Source organism: Coturnix japonica, chromosome 20 (assembly GCF_001577835.2).
Source record: "Coturnix japonica isolate 7356 chromosome 20, Coturnix japonica 2.1, whole genome shotgun sequence".
Lineage (NCBI taxonomy): Eukaryota > Metazoa > Chordata > Aves > Galliformes > Phasianidae > Coturnix > Coturnix japonica.
The window spans coordinates 5083512-5099885 of NC_029535.1; the positions used below are offsets into that span (position 1 = coordinate 5083512).

Sequence of the window (16374 nt, forward strand, 5' to 3'; positions counted from 1 at the left end):
TAAACTTGGTCTTACATCTAAAATTCGTCAGGTCTCCAACTTCTCTAACCACAGTCAAAAACCTGTTTCTAAGTTTTGCTTGTATTTTTTCATGTGCCATTTCATTGATTCTTTTATTTCAATGAGCCCAGACTTAGGAAAGCGAGTTTTTCATTCACTACAGACACCGCTGCTCCCAACTGCAACGTCCCTGTTTTGTTTAATACAAACTAAAGATTATATATTTAACCATGATAATACGGTCAGCAAACTTAAAAAGAAGTATTATATCTGTGGTCATAATCATGTAACTCTTATGGTAGTATGTGATTACGTGGCATTTTTATGCACAAAATTTTTTTTACAACTTCTAAGTGTTACACAGACTCCCTTCCAATCTCACACTAACCTCAGCTATTGTACTTCCAGTGGTATTCTTTGACAGATCGTTATATATTTCAGTCATCGTTCCTTTGATGGCATCCATCATCTGAAAGACAAATAAAAGTTTTAGATGTATCCTTAATAACCATTTCAACCACTCCAATGTGAACCTGTATTACTATTAGTATCTATATACATATATATATATATATATATATATGTTTTTATGAATCTCCTTTTGAAGGACTGTTTTAGGCAGTAGAAAAAGTGTGTTTTACTGAATGCACACGATCAATACTTAGTGCCTACTGTAACTGTGGTGGTGAGGATACCTACACCTCCGGGAAATACCAAAATTGTCCAAAACATGATGCAATGTAACCAACAGAAGTAATGGGGAAATAGGAGAGAGAAAAGGTCTGAAGTGCCTGGGCAGCCAGAGCATGCCATGCTTAGCATCTGGCTTAGAATGACATTGTTCAGCTACTCCTACAGTAATAGCTGAGTCTAACTGGTTCTACCTACTGCTTGTTAATTTCTAAATAACGTTTTTATTTCAGAACTTGGAATTTTAAAAGCTCTGAATTTCGTTATAAAAATAAGTTTAAGGAAATCTTGTTTGAGAACTTACTTTGCTCGTGTATTTAGCAATGTCTGCAGCCACATCAGCTGAAGCTGTAGCGATTGGCAAGTCTGTATTAAGTGAGGAAGAAAGTGTACTTGCAGATCCAGAACTTGTGACCATAGAAATAGGTTGAGTACTTGTAACCAAGGTTATGGTTGATGTGGAAGTGCTCTGGGTGATCTCTTTTTGCTGCACAGCTATGGAAAGAACATAGAGCACATCATTAATCACAAATGATTGTGAAAATGAATAGGTGACTTCTAACTTTAATGTTCATTAAATTATGCACCAAGAAAACTTCAAGATTGTTCCTATTTGTACAAAGGTGCCAATTATCAAATAGATTTTATAACAACCAGCCACTGAACTCATGTACAATTATACAGCTCGAGGACAATACAGCAAAGAACTTCAAAACTTACAAGTTTAGACTGGTCAGTGCAGAAGTCTCCCTCTGATCTGTTCTGCCCATCGTGGGACTTTCCCATCCCACCTCCTAATCTCCCAACTTGGAGAGCTCCCAACTAGTCCCATAGGTATGAGCATAAACCCATCTTAAACATTTTCATTTGTCACCATTTGAAAGAACATTATGGACTTTGTTTCACTAGAAACAAGATTTATTGAGCTACTTTTGAAGAGAGCTTTAGGAAGAATTTTAGTTGTACTCTCTGGTGTTATTTGCATTCATTATTAGTGCTACTAATTATTGTTAGTTTTGTGTTCTGACATGTAATGTAATACACCCAGCTCAAACTTAGCCTCTGGTTGGAGAGTAAGGAATGTAAGGTGAGGTTAACTCGTTAAAGCAAAGAATTGATATACAGTTACCTCAAGTGGGATGGAAGTCAGTAAGCAGGATGGCTTTGTCACACTTGCCAATATTTCAAATAATCTTAAAACAGCTGGTGATTCAAAAATAAGAGCCCAAACCAGGACACGAAGAGCCTCAGCCTTCCATCCCTAATGGTGTACCTGCCTTAGTTTCCAACTCATTTTTAACAATTCACATTATTAAAGATCTCAGTTGATGATATCCTCAAAAGAGAAATTACTGAAATAAAATGGTTCTTCAATTTAACTGTGTACTATTGAACATCAATTCAGTGTATAAGAAAATCTATATATTTTAGAGTGTTTTCATGTGATATTTTCTAGCATATAATACAGAACACAGCTACGATGATTAAACAAATCAGCTTCCTGGCAGATAAAACTGGGTACAGACTGTAGATCTGAGGTAACAGTGGTAATTGTGCAACTGAAACAGAATCAATGATTTCATTGTGTAATCCAGAAAATAATTCAATTTAGTCTTTCAAAACTGATGGCTAAGAACAGCGAGGATATTTTGCAGATACACACACAGACAGTCTGTCATTCAAATAAGGAGATATGACTCTAAATTCACACCAGAAAGAGCAGGTATGGTGAGTATGTGGTTGTGTTTCATAGTCATTTATCAAAGAATGACCACACTCTGAGATTTTGTTTACATGGAAGAATTCCTGGTTATGCAGCTGGGAGCACTGACATCACTACTGGGGGATTATGGCATCATGGGCACATTGAGTTAGAAAGTGTGTACCTTTAACTGCTTGTCTCGTCTGGTATCTTGTCCCTTGAGAGGACTGAGGTTGCTGTGACTGAGACTGCTGATTCTGCTGCTGTTGCTGCTGTCTCTGCACCTTCTGCATGTGCCATTTCTGAGAAGATGTCTGAAATTTATTTGAAGAATTCCACACTACTCGCTGCACTGCAGGGGCAGTTTCCTTCGGCAGCAGAGGCCTCTGCTTCTTCACAGGGCTTCCAGTGGCTGCAGATGGAGCACTGACAGTAGAAGTAGCACTAGTAGTTGCTGTCACACCAGCTGGTGGAGTCTGGGACGCAGAGCGGGTGAGAACTGGAGTTTCTGGTAGGGGCTGGGTGCTTGCACTGGAAGAAGGTGGAGTTTTACCTACAACTAAACAAAATGTAACGTCAGCTTTTCACCACCAAATCTGATTCATAATTTTACACCACATTTTTGAAAAGTCAGATTCACCTTCCGGAATAGAAATTCTCATGGAATTAGAAAAGAATCATAGATTCATCTAAGTTGGAAAAGACTTTCATGATCACCAGGTCCAACTGCCAACCCAACCTACTGTGCTCCGTCACCAGTCAAGTTCCTTAGGTGTCACAAATGCACATCTCTTAAATAACAGCAGGGACTGGGACTCTTCCACTTCCCTGGGCAGTCCATTTCAATGCCTGATCACTCTCCTGCTCATGATTAAATTTTTCCTTACATCCAATCTGAACCTCCACTGGTGAAACTGAGACTGTTTCCTCAGGTCCTATTGCCTGAGAAAAGAGGCTGACACCTTCCTCACTGCAGCTTCCTTTCAGGAAGCCATCATGCCACAGACATAAATCATGTTAATCAAGCCTTTCATAGCCCATCCTGGCTGCTTGTAAACAAAAACCTCTCTGGAAGAACAAGAAGTTATCATTCGTTAAGATGTTTCTAGGTTACCCCTTACACCTGTCATCCCAGAGCTTATAGACCACTGTTCTGTGTATCAGATCCCGTTCTCTTGCTGTGCAGCCTGACAGCGAAACATTAGCACTGATCAAAGAACTGTCTTCCCTGGGCTGATAATCCCCTTCCCTTAAGGTTTAGAGCCCTTTCTCTCCCCTGCATAAGCATAAAAGTTCCCATCCCCCTGAAAGCACTAATTTCAATTGGAACTCAGACTATTTGTATCTCTGAAAAATTCCAGTGATTAAACAGCTGCGATTCTGGGACGTGTATGGGAATACTTTTTTTTTTTTTTTTAAAACTTAATCCAGAAATTATAACAGGGGCTGAAAATATCATTTACTCAGAAAGAATGGAAAATCATTCATGAAGATCATGTTGCAGCACAGATATTTTACCATCTCAATGCAAAATCAGAGCTAACAGCTCTGACTGGAGCAACAGCGCAATGATAAAGGAAGAAATAATTCAGAATTTTATCCTACCATCTTGTTTAGGAGGAGGTTCTTTTGATTCTTTCTTGTTTTTCCGTCCTTCACGCCCACAATGATCATCTCCCAGATCAATGACCAGTTCGCTCTCAGAATCAGAGTCCAGTCCGAGATGCACTGTTGGAGAGTCTGTTTCATCTTTACCCTTCAGTTTTTCTTTTGCAGGATGTTGCAAACTTTTTCCCTTTTCAGAAAACTCTTTGTCAGTGTCTGTAATTGCCTTTTCTTTCACTGGATCATCTGTTTTCTCCACTTCTGGGCTTGTGCTTTTAAGTTCCTCCTTATCTTCATTCTGCGCTGGGGGCTTCAGTTTTTTTTTCAAGCTTAATGACTCTTTGTCACTTCTTGTACCTTCCTTATCCTCTCCATCTTCTTGATCGTTCTTTGATTTCTGATCCTCATCACTGTATTCACTGTCACTGGTGTCAGACTTTTCAGAATCTTCAGAGTCACTGTGTTCTACTGCAGTATAAACAGCTTCAGATATTTCATTTATTCCTAAAGGTGGGGAGGAAAGAACGTTCCGTATTAACATCAGACTGACTGGTATTACCAGAGGAGAAAGGAAAAAAAAGGCAAAACCCCAAACCCAGCCCTCCGTAGAACAAAGTATATGTGTACCACTACTCTAACCATCAATCCTTCAGCTATCAGCCTCTCCCTTAATGCACTATCTCAGTATCAGGATAAGCGAGAATTACCTTCCATATATACCAATTCTTACTTTTATTTGATACAACGCTTTTTCACTACCTACAAGCTGTAGCTTTGTTCAGTGTTGTACCAACACTGGCAAATATTAAGAGGAATGATCAGTAACTATAAGAAACCACCTTAAAATTAGTAACACCACTCAACTGACTGCAGTTACTTCTAGTCATGTTTGAAGAATCAGCTTCAGACTGCATGACTTTTGTAAGGAGAACCTGTAACTTTTTAGTGCCAAGGAAATCTTCAATTAAATGCTAGGCAGTGTTAGTGCTTTTTAACAGCGTGACTGGGTATACAATCTGTGCAGCTAACGTAAGTTAGGCACTGATCTTTGTTTTTTTGGTGTACAAAGCCAGCAGTACATGTATGGATCTGTCCAACCACCTACATCAGAATGGTACAAAAACAGAACAAAAGCTGAAAGCTTTTTGGCAAAAATCAGAAATGTCAGAAAATAAAATTCAAGATTTTATCAACTCAACATTTTCTCAACTGTGAGCTCCAGGTTTCCACTGCAGACGTGGGATACTCACCAAGTTGTGCTTTACAGCTCTCTATTGTCTTGTCAAGATTAAGCTGGAACCTACTACGTATCTGTCGCTTTGGTGAGATGAGTGGCACAGGGGTGGACTGCTGCTGGACCGACTCGCTCAGCTCTTTCAGATCCATCTCAGCTTTGCTTCGATCTAGGAAAAGGAATTGAGAAAAATGTTTTATGAAGAGAAGAAAGGTCACCGTCCACGTGAGAGAAAGCTGACTGAGTAACAGCACAGACAACCTGAAATGTGAAAAATGGGGACAAAGAGACACTGTAACACCTCCCCAGGGAGTCCTGCATCTTAACATGGAAGTAAGTCTCACAGCCCAAATTTATCTGTCTTGCCCACAAGGGGGGTCTCACTGAGAAGACCCAAGTTTCTGATTTGCCTCATTAACGCTGCAGTAAGAAACCAGAGCCGGAGGGCAGACAAACCCCCTGAGGAGAAATCTTCAAATTCTCATCTCCAAAGTCTTCACTGTTTCTTATCATCCACCTCAGGAATTTCACTCCTTATTGTGTTAAAGTTGTCTGTCTTTTTCTGTCTCCATTTCACAAGGACAGGTCCTGTACTATACATTTTTTCCAAGCAATCTGTGTATATCTTGGTTATTCACACCTCCACTTTTCACTTTAGCCAGTCTACCAGCAACAACTGATGGCTCCTTTCCACTGTTTTCCCTTCCTCCTTGTTGAACTGGAGGAGGATCACAGAGCCCTTCTAGTATTCTCCTTAAGATACAAGTTTTTGTTTTGCATATTTTCAATTTTGCTTTCTAGGGGAATCCCGTTTCACACAGTGCTTGAGAATAAGACAGCACGAGTCACATCTGAAATCCATGGGTTCTGCAGATACAGTCAGGTTTAGTGCAGCTGAAATGAAATCAAATGAAGGGCTGCCGCTTCCATTCCTAGTATCACCATTCATTCAAAATGTTCTATGTTCAAGCTGATGCCTCCCATCTGTGCCTCAAACAATTCCCATGTGATGTTTCTTTTTTTCAAATGCATTGTTACATCTGATAAGAAAGACAATCAGCTGTGGCGCAGCAAGTCATTAATTCCATGGGTATGTCCACAAGCACAGATGAACACTGAAAAGCGTGGTATATTTAAACAAATGCAAAACTTGATCTGAACCTTCCTTTAGCATTTAGTGAAGACCAGGAAACATTCTGTCATTCCACGTAACATCAATTGGATGGAAAATGTATCCAGAACTGAATAAGAACATTCATAGAAGCAAAACATGATTGAGGAAATGGATTTACATCTGTTTGGCTTTCAGAACTATTTTACCAAAGCAGTACTTTCCTAATTCAATTTTCCAGATCTCAATCTCAGAATCTCAGTATATCCCTTGCTACAGATGGTCAGCAAAGAACTGACATCTAGGTTGCAAGACCAGAAGACAAGTGAAAACGTCATCAGCAGTTCATGTAATTACAAGCTTTAGAAACTTACCTACTGTTCAGAAACATTTATTGTACAATTCAGCGAAGAAATCATCCATTAACTACTTCTTTTGATCAAAAAGAAACAGCAAATTTCAATTCCACTTACAAAATATCAAATATCTTGATTGATGGAACAACAATTACAAAACGCCTCATTTAAAGTTCTTTGTTCATTTAAAGCTACCTAGGACTAAGTTTGTTCACATTATCTTGGCACCACCATAGTTTATTCAGCTACAACACACTTGGACTTCTAAAAGTCAACACTAACCAAGATTCAGATTCAGAATGCTCCCTGGAGTGGCAGTTCTTTCTTGCTTAGCAGAAATTGGCGTTGATGCTTGAGGAGAGAAGGGTTTGGGGCTGCCTGACAAGCTCCCTGCTTGACCTGTTCTTGTTGGTGCAGGAGAAGCTGAAAAGAGCACAAAATTAATAAAGACAGATTTAAAAATAATCACAGTAAGGCCACACGTGCTGGGACAAAACAGCTTTTCAACTTATAAAAGCAGTGAAAAGGTTTTTGTTTAATCATTTAAATATTATTCTATACCTCTACTGTTAACTTTCAAATATCCCTTAGATTTTCATTTAATAAAAAAGCAATTCTAAGAAAAATCACACTAACTTATGACTTATTTAATTACACCAAATGCACGTTTACCCTCAAAAGCTCTCTGTTCTCAAGATTCTAGCTTTTGAGATTTGGTTATTTTAAACTTAAACTAACCCTTGACTCTGAATTGCTACTAATTTATGCATGTAAACATTAACAAAAAAAATCTAGCCATTTTCTGGAGATGTTAAACAAGAATTAAGAGAAATCATTAAGAGCGGTCAGTGCAGCTGGAGATCAGTGACAAAATCCCTCAGATAAGGCAATGGGATATTCCAATTTTACAGTTTAAGCAAAAGTCTGTGCTCTGATCCTTCAAAACATCCACAAAGTCACATTTCAAACATGAACTTCAGGAAACTCCCGGCCAAGTCTACAAAAGGAAGCTTCTATGGGCCATTACCTGAAAAACCCTCCAATTTCTGACAGCAAGTGCTGTGTGTTCAACTTCCGTTTAATGCTCAGGTAATCCTCAACTCAACACTACATCTGACAGCTGCCATTCATTTGCTACATCCCAGGATAAGACTTAAATTTGTTTCCAAGTTATTTCCTTCATATCACTCAAAATGCACAAACAGAACCATCCATTTCATCTGAATAGAAGCATCCCCATCTAAATACAGTGCAGTCTTCCTACCTGGAATTTTCTTTTACAGCAAACGAAGTAATTTCATCTCCATTTTAATGCACCACATACATTCCATTAACAGGACAGGTAAGTTTAAAAAATACACATATATTGCAATTGAGACAATATACAGATGGAAATGCCAGGTGGGAAATTGGAAGACGTGAGTTTAGAATATGAAAATAAAGTCCTGGGTTGAAAAGGACCACAATGATCATGGAGTTTCAACCCCCTGCTATGTGCAGGGTCACCAACCACCAGACCAGGCTGCCCAGAGCCACATCCAGCCTGGGTGTGGAGGAGCTCAGTTGGAAGAGACCTCCATCAATTCCAACTACCTGCTGCTAAGTCAAATCTGGCATTTCTACCCACTAAGTCAGGATCAGTAAGGTGAGAGGAAAGTGAAAAGTTCCCCAGAATTGCTATGACGGTCAGGAATGTAGAATAATAGGATATTATTTGTCATCTTCTATTACCTTTCTCTAACGTAACAGCTTTAATGTGATTTTGGTAACTATCTCTACTACTATAAGGAAAAAATATCATACAATAAAACCTCTAAATTTTAAGACAGAAAGCAGTACCTGCAAGCTACACCTTGTGTAGGAAATTACACACACATCCACACTCGAGGATTGATGCATAGAACGAATCATTCCTTTTGACATGGTATTCTCTACTGAAATAACAACCTGTTTTCATACACTTAAAACTCATACAGTTACTTCATCATAATTTCCCTGAGATGTACAGAATCTGGCCATGAGATAATCTGGAGCCAAAGGTGGTTTCACAGCTCAGCTTTTAAGAGCATTAAGATGTATAGATGTCTGCCTGCCTGTTTTGGAGAAACTACTGGAATGCACAAACAGTGCAGAACAAAGGAATAAGCGCAGTGGATGGTACTTGTTGGTTGGTTGTTTTATACATTAAGCTTCTAGAAATGGGTCTGGTGGCAGAGGGGAGGGTGGTTATTTAGCACCAATTTCTCCAGCTGCAATTCTGATCTGATAAGCAAAATTTAACTAAATCTCAAAGTCACTTCTCCCAGTTCAGAGACTCTTTCAAATGTGCCCGTCACTCATTCACATGAGTAAGAAACGTGTGCATTACCAGTGCAGCTGCACAGAAGGTGAAGAAGCGATACTACATTTCTATTGTATAGCACCACCTCCACCTAACTAGGCAGGACTGGTAACATTTATATCCCTAAATTTTAAGTCTTATCAAAAGTGAATAAATAAAGGCAAAGCCTTGAAGAAGAGTTATCCAATTTGAAATAAAACTCCTCCTAATCACAAGAATTCTAACTGGTGAATTAACCATATGCAGAAATAGCCTTACAACCCCTTTTTACCTGTATTTTTCTCAATAAAATCCATGGATTCTTCACTGGCACTAAAATGGCTGGAAGTTGCCTTTTTCTCTGCATCCTGCTCAACGTCAGACCCGGTGTGAACTGATGAGTTTGTACTCATTGGTGACCGTGGCATATCTGTCAGCGAAATCCTACGACCTGTGCTGCTGCTCAGCATAGGTTTGCTCATTAGAATCTTCGGTGATGCTGTCATATCAAAGTTCAGTTTGATTTTCTCTTGCTTGTCTGTCTTTGCAGTTCCGGCAGTTGGGTTTGTAGGATCTAATAACATTTGGTATTGATTATTGGGAGTATACGGTGTCCGGAAAGGTGCGTAATTAAATACCCCAAACCTTCTACGAATGTTATCAACATAAACCTCCATTTCTTGCATTGCACTATTGAAGATGCTTTTCGTCTTTTTCACAGAAAAAGGAATTTCTTTAGACATGAGGTAGCAATTATTTATTGGAACCCAGGCCCTACAAATCAAACAGAAAGACAGGAGATGATTTGACATTTCACATTGAATTGACACAGTTAAATTTTAAGCAGACTTTTTTTTCCCAAACTCGGATTTTACTCCATCATTAAGATATGTGCACCTTGGATCGCTTCAGAGGATCTTCACTGCCTTATAAAAGGTCAGTGCTCAGGCTTTGGTAAATAAGTAAATGGTTTCTATTAGGATATTTCTAGCTGATTTTACTCTTCTCCAGCAACACATGAAAGAAGATTCAATACCGGTCAATATGACAAAACATATTTAACCAAACCAACCCATTGGTAAGATGATCACTACAAAACAATGTTTCCATTGGTCATAGCAGTGAAACATGAAAATGCAAGTGAGAAAAGTATCATATTCTAATTCTAACAGCCACTATCAGGACAACCAAACTCCTCAGTGCTAGAAAAAACCATTTTATTTTTTTTTTAAACTACAACCAGAAATAACCTGTGGATAAAATCCCACCTGTCATGTTGGCCAAAGAAACGGGCATCAACTTGCCCATCTTTATCCCTCAGTGCTTTAGCAGGCCAGAACGGAAAGCCTTTGAGTTTAGCCCAGACCAAAGGGTGAGGATTGCTCTAGAGAGAGATGGTAGAACATACAGTAAGAAAATACAGGCAGCGTTACCTTCAAAAGCTGATAAACATTATTAAGTTATTTTAAATTATATTTATTTATTAGACTAAATAACACATAAGACCCTGGACAAATACAAGATCACTTCACTAAACAAACAAAAAAATCAAAAATATAATATTATTTGAAGAAATCTTAATGGCACTTCTAATGTTTTTTAATTTTCCCTTGTTCTCTCCAAATATGCAGCATGTCCTAAACTACAGTTGACCTTTGAAATTCTCTAATTTCCACTTAGGCTCAAGAGAGAACTTGACAGATCATACAGTTCTACCTCAGAACTTTACTAAGTCTTTCAGAGTTTGGTGCAATATTAAACAAAAGCAGAAGTCAGGCAACTTATTAACAGTTAATAAAGGAAAATCAAGTCTTAATACTCAGCTCTCAGAAGTAAGTTTTCAGACATTCACATTTCAGATGTCTTACTCTTAGTGCAAGTATCACAAAAGACCCACCAGTGGGCACCTTTTATTTGAGGGCAGAGACTGCAAACTGGTTGCTGGCACAATTTACAGCCATTTCACATCAAAAGCGTGCAGTCTGACAGCAACACCTCGAGATGGTCTTCTGCTTCCACAAAGAGCATGAGCATGACATATAACTACAAGTCACTTTGTTAAACTAGAACAGTTCTCCTTAATTCAAGAGCCTCTCAGTAACTATCACAGATTGAAAACAACGGGAGGATAAGAAGAAACAAACAAGAGCCTTCAGTTAATGCACTAGCTGGACTACCACCATCCTTAACTTACACAAGGCTCACAAAACCAATTCTCTCGTTTTTGGCAAGCAGCTAAGTAACATTCCGGACATACTTCAATTTCATTCATCTGAAAAGAAAAGGCAAACAATTATTCAGTAACTTATCACAGTTCAAGGTGTGACTAGTAAGTACTATAATATTAATCTAATTTTAAAACATCATACTTTCCACAAATCTGTGGTCATAAATCAACCCTTAATTGCTACTAATTCAACGCTGCTTTGAAAGAAAACCCTGTTTTCCTACCCCAGGGAAGTATGCTTCCCAGTTAAACAAGACACGTTTTTAAGCCCCTCTTCAGATCATACACTACTCACAGCATGAAAGTACACTCTGTCTTTAGTGTTGCATTTATTACCATGAAAAACAATCATTGGCCATCATTTATTTCTAAGGCAAAAATAGAACTTCAGCTGAACATTGAATTCCATACTAATTTAGGAGAACTAAAAGTAAAATGTTTTGTTCTTTTGTTTTCAGATTATATAAGGCAATTAGAAAGTCAGGACCAGGTTATACACAAGTTTTTTTCTCTGAACAATTGATAGATTCTCAAAACTTATTACAATTATGGATATCACTGCATCAGCACAGGTGTGAGAAAAGCACTCTGCGTAAATATAAAGTGTCAGATAATTTATACCAACGAAATATTGTTCAGAAAAACTGCATTTAGAATAAATTTTTGTAATATTAGCATTATGAATTGTCAGTGAAATAAAATCAGTTCAAACGATCAATTAAAATTGCAGGCAGTCGTTATTGCATTTAATCACAGGGCTTTTGTACTGGGACATCAAATGAACCACCTCAAACACGCCTACAAATCAGAACATCTGTTTCTTCTTCCACCTCCAAGCATCCATTTAGAAGACAGGTGTCCTTGTGCAGATCCCACACATCTTCTCTCCCATCGCTGTGACCTTTATCACATACGGTGAGTACCTTAATGGAAGTATTATTAGCAATGCCCTTGTCAAAAGCCTTCTATAAGGCATGGATATGCATCCCCTACACAAAGTATAGTTTGTAACACACACATTAGGAAACATTTCAATCACAAATACAAGCAATGGAATACTTCAAAAATACAGATAGAACAACCAGATTCCCTGCGGTCCACATACCTCATGCTCACAGATTTTGATGATGACTTTTGCTGTTTGTGTCAATTTGTGATTTCCTGAGGAGACAATAAGAAAAATGCTCTAAGCAAGCAAACCATTAGTATAAAATGATGATAAAAATCAACAGGTTTTAGTTATAAAAAGTTTATGTTGAAGACAACATAGAACATCAGAAAAGACAATGCAAAACAGGTAGATATCAAACACATGCTTGTAGAAGCAGTGACAGGCTCTTCCCAGCAAACACAGCACAGAAAAATCTTTGTGCATTCCCTTTTTATGCCTGTTGCAGCCTGCCCAGCTGTGACACACTACTCAGTAATGGACATGTCCTCAGTTAGCTCTCCTACTGAGAAAGGGACAGCATAGGCAGTATTTGCTATTAAGTGTAAATGTAGGTTTTTTTGTTTTTTGTTTTTTTTTAAAATAGTCATGTTTAAAACTACAGCATTTAGCAGGAAGATACTTTCACCATATCTGTGCTTACCCCCATTGTAAATAATGCAGTTGTGCAAAATCCATTTGGCATCAGCCAAAAATGCTTCAGTGCAACCGTACATTTTCTTTTTAACATTCTGGAAAGAAACATTTAAAAACGTATCAGGAAACAGATATGAGTAAAACTCGCATCTTCCTGAACCCAGAAAAAAAAATATTTTCTGTACTCCATAAGCCAGTTTTTGGTATTTCAGCCCAACAGCTGGGTGAAGTAATTCAGTTAGATCAAATCAGTGACATGGATTTGTTACACCTTTATGCCACAAAGACACTGATCTCTGCTCCCAGGGCGTAGAGAATAAGGACTCATCACCAGGCACTACCACAACAAAGCTCTGCATTGCTATACTATTATTAAAGCAACAGGGAATGAAGAACTTTGTAACTTGAAACATTTAACTTATTACTAAACCGACAAACTCCTGTAATCCACTTCTTTACTGTTTTCTTCTCCCACATCTCAGCAGCAGATATTCTAGTATTTATTACATCTGTAAGTTCTAATGTTTGATCAGCAAATGAGCCTGGAATGACCTCTGGTCATACATTCAGCTGGTCCCAAGGCAAATCATATACTGCTTTTCCTGAGCATTTACTATTAGCTCAGACTGTAACAGACACATTCAATTGGCACATTGTTGTTTTACAATAACAAAACTGTAATCAAAACACTTAAATAATTTCAAGCAATCTCTCTTCCTCTCATCAAAGAACCCAGAAAGCTTAACCATAGCATCAAACTCAAAAGGTCTTTGCCTTATACAAACCTTCTCTAATGTACAAAGGTCCATTGGATGAAAGATATATTCTGCATAATCTGGGTGTTGATCCAGTGAAACTGGCTTTTGAAATGGCTCTGTCTGTGAGGAGAAAACAAATCACACTGCTTCTTCATACTGAACAATTTCATCAACAACTCAATAGTCACTCTTTTTCTAATACTACTTTCAACTGTGGTATCAGAGAAAATTCTTTAAAAGTAATAGTAAAAATTTGTGAACTAACACAGTACTGGCAAAATGAGGAAATCAATGCCCTCACATTGCTGATTCTCCATGTGCTGGAAGTAATGAATTACAAGCCTTGGGGGTTTTGTAAAACGGACTGTTCTTATTTACAGTAGTTCTTTCTTGAGCAGAGCATTAGCTGAGGCTCAGCAGATAGTTTTTAGTAGAGTAAATACTCCCCTTATCTAGAGTTTGACAAAGTTATTTCTAACTCTAGATAACTCTGAAAGTTCCGAGACTGATAAAATTATTTCTGAGTCTCAGAACTGTCAGAGCAATGGTGTCTTGCAGATAAGGTCAAACTTCCATCAGTGGGACTCCACACTTTATCTGCTGTTGTGGAAGGGCTGCAGTTCTCTGAACACAGCCAAATAAAGCTATCAGACACCACAACAGCAGGTAAGTATCTAAAGGGCAAAATATCCCCATAGCATTCATTAAACATTGCCTTTCTAGCTGCACATTCAAAATATTTTGTCAACTCAAAATAAACAAACACTGATACTTTGCTTCTGAAAAGCAGCATTTAAAGCTTCTATTGACTCCTAAGAGGAGGCTACTTACCACTCCAGAGTTAAACTACTCCAAGAGTTGAAGTTTATCGACATTAGAGAGTAACCTTCCCAGAAACTGTCACTATTTTTCTGATAAAATATTTATCATGCAGACACCAGAGCTGTAAAGCAGCCATGATTCCTTCCACACATCTGGTTTTTCCAATATATTTTACTGTATGTAAAGCACAGAGACTCCTCTAATTTATTTACAGGGACAGGATAGCAATAGGAGCTCAAATAAGCCATGACAATCCATTAAAACATCTTACTACACTTTTTTTCTTCCCACATGTGAAAACTAGTCAAAGCTTGTATAGTGAAAAATGAGCAATCAGAAATTTGAAGAAAGAATGAGGGACTGGAATATGTGAAACACTCAGGAGGCACTGATGATTTTGAGGGTTAAGTCTGAGACAGACACTGAGACAGACTAGTAAAAGTTAGAGGAAACAACATTTTCCCTCTGTGATAGAAGTTCATGCAGATTCCTACAGTACGCAAGTTGGTGGCACAGGATGTCACTGAGAAAAAATTCTTCAGTGTTTCCCAAGTATACGATAGAACTAATTTTTGTGGTGAGAACAATTCCTACTAACCAGAGGAAAGCCAGGTTTTTAAAGGTTATAATTAATTACTTGACACAGCATTGCTCAGTTTCAGTGAGTGAGAAAGCACAAATTCCCATTGGGAAGCTATGCTGTATCTTCACTGCATCCACTGAAACTATCACTAGAAGCTGCATCAAGGAACTGTGTTTTGCATGCATTCCAAAACAGCATACACAGTCTGAACTAGGCTGTTTGTAATATGCGGGTGGTACATGGCAGAGAACCTGATAAAATAAGCTAGATTCAGATCAACAAAAAGAAGCAAAACCCAATATTATGACAAACATACAAAACAAGCATTAAAAAAGAAATCTTCCTTACCCCTGGCTGTTTCATTTTCTGTAGTGCAAACTTCAGCAAATACGATAGCTGTTCAGTGGTGAGCATTGTCATAGCTTTACTCTGTGTTTCTATGCATTCTGCAACTGTGATTTTCTAAAAATTAGCATGAAAAGATATTGTGTCAGTAACATTTCTAGGTGAATTCTTCTCCAGTAAAAAATCCCAGCATTTGAATAGAAGATAACAACTACTTCCTAAGGAAGTATATAATGTAATGTTAAAAAAATAATAATTAAAAAAAAGCCATCTGATAAACCAATTTCCACTCACTGTAGATGCTATGATGCTAATTATCCTCTCCCCAGGAACTGTTGGAGAGGAATAGTTAAATTCTTCCTCAGACCTGCAGGAAAATATAGTACTAATAATATCCTCTTGTTTATGTAGATCCTACAGGGCACATCTTCTGAGCACTCTGCAGAGCTGATCGGCCCACAAGAAGCAGCATGAAGTAAACTAGACAACACTGAAATGTTTTCAGAATTAGAGGTAAGATGTAGGGATCTCTCCTTGAAATGGCCTTCCCTAGAGATGGCAAGAAGCTGAAGAGTCATGGTGAGATGGCCAACAGAGTCCAGGAGAACACAGAGAAAAAGCAAGGAAGCAGCAAGAGATGCTCCCTTTTTGCACAACTTTTTCTGGTACCAAGAGGCAACATCAGAATAGAACAGAAACACTCTGGAACATAAAAAAAAAATAAAATGCTGCTTGTATCACTCATATACGGAAGAAATTCACTCCTGATATCAAACTAACCTCACATTCTGGGCAAAACCAATCCCCCTCTGGTTCCGCTGTCAGTTTCAGACACTTAGCATGATAAACCCGAGGGCAGAGTTCGCAGCAGAGGACTTGGCCTTCCCGATGACAAACCCAGCAATAGAAATCATTCCGTCCATCCTGTGGTACAACATCAACAGGGTCTGTGGTGAGTGGCTGCTTCATATAGTAAAACGGACCATGTCTTAGTTCTGACTGAAATGTAGGCAAGAAAAACAGGTTTGGTTTCAAA

General features: G+C 38.3%; 1 protein-coding gene across 19 annotated transcripts in view; it reads right to left on the reverse strand.

Moving 5' to 3' along the window:
* ZMYND8 (zinc finger MYND-type containing 8) overlaps positions 1 to 16374 on the reverse strand; it is a 56928-nt gene that overhangs the window by 7559 nt on the left and 32995 nt on the right. For 17 of the 19 annotated variants that reach the window (XR_001559113.1, XM_015881550.2, XM_015881565.2 and 14 more), the window contains 14 exons: positions 16119 to 16337; positions 15342 to 15455; positions 13616 to 13708; positions 12838 to 12925; positions 12351 to 12406; positions 11213 to 11290; positions 10287 to 10402; positions 9311 to 9792; positions 6981 to 7121; positions 5248 to 5400; positions 3998 to 4501; positions 2577 to 2951; positions 995 to 1185; positions 389 to 469 (listed from right to left, as the gene is read on the reverse strand). Coding sequence is in view for 18 of the 19 variants with exons in the window: in XM_015881550.2 (XP_015737036.1) it covers positions 389 to 469; positions 995 to 1185; positions 2577 to 2951; positions 3998 to 4501; positions 5248 to 5400; positions 6981 to 7121; positions 9311 to 9792; positions 10287 to 10402; positions 11213 to 11290; positions 12351 to 12406; positions 12838 to 12925; positions 13616 to 13708; positions 15342 to 15455; positions 16119 to 16337 (2691 nt within the window). In the remaining variant the exon portion in view is untranslated. The remainder of the gene's footprint in view (positions 1 to 388; positions 470 to 994; positions 1186 to 2576; positions 2952 to 3997; positions 4502 to 5247; positions 5401 to 6980; positions 7122 to 9310; positions 9793 to 10286; positions 10403 to 11212; positions 11291 to 12350; positions 12407 to 12837; positions 12926 to 13615; positions 13709 to 15341; positions 15456 to 16118; positions 16338 to 16374) is intronic. The other 2 variants (XM_015881566.1, XM_015881559.2) reach the window with 1 other exon arrangement.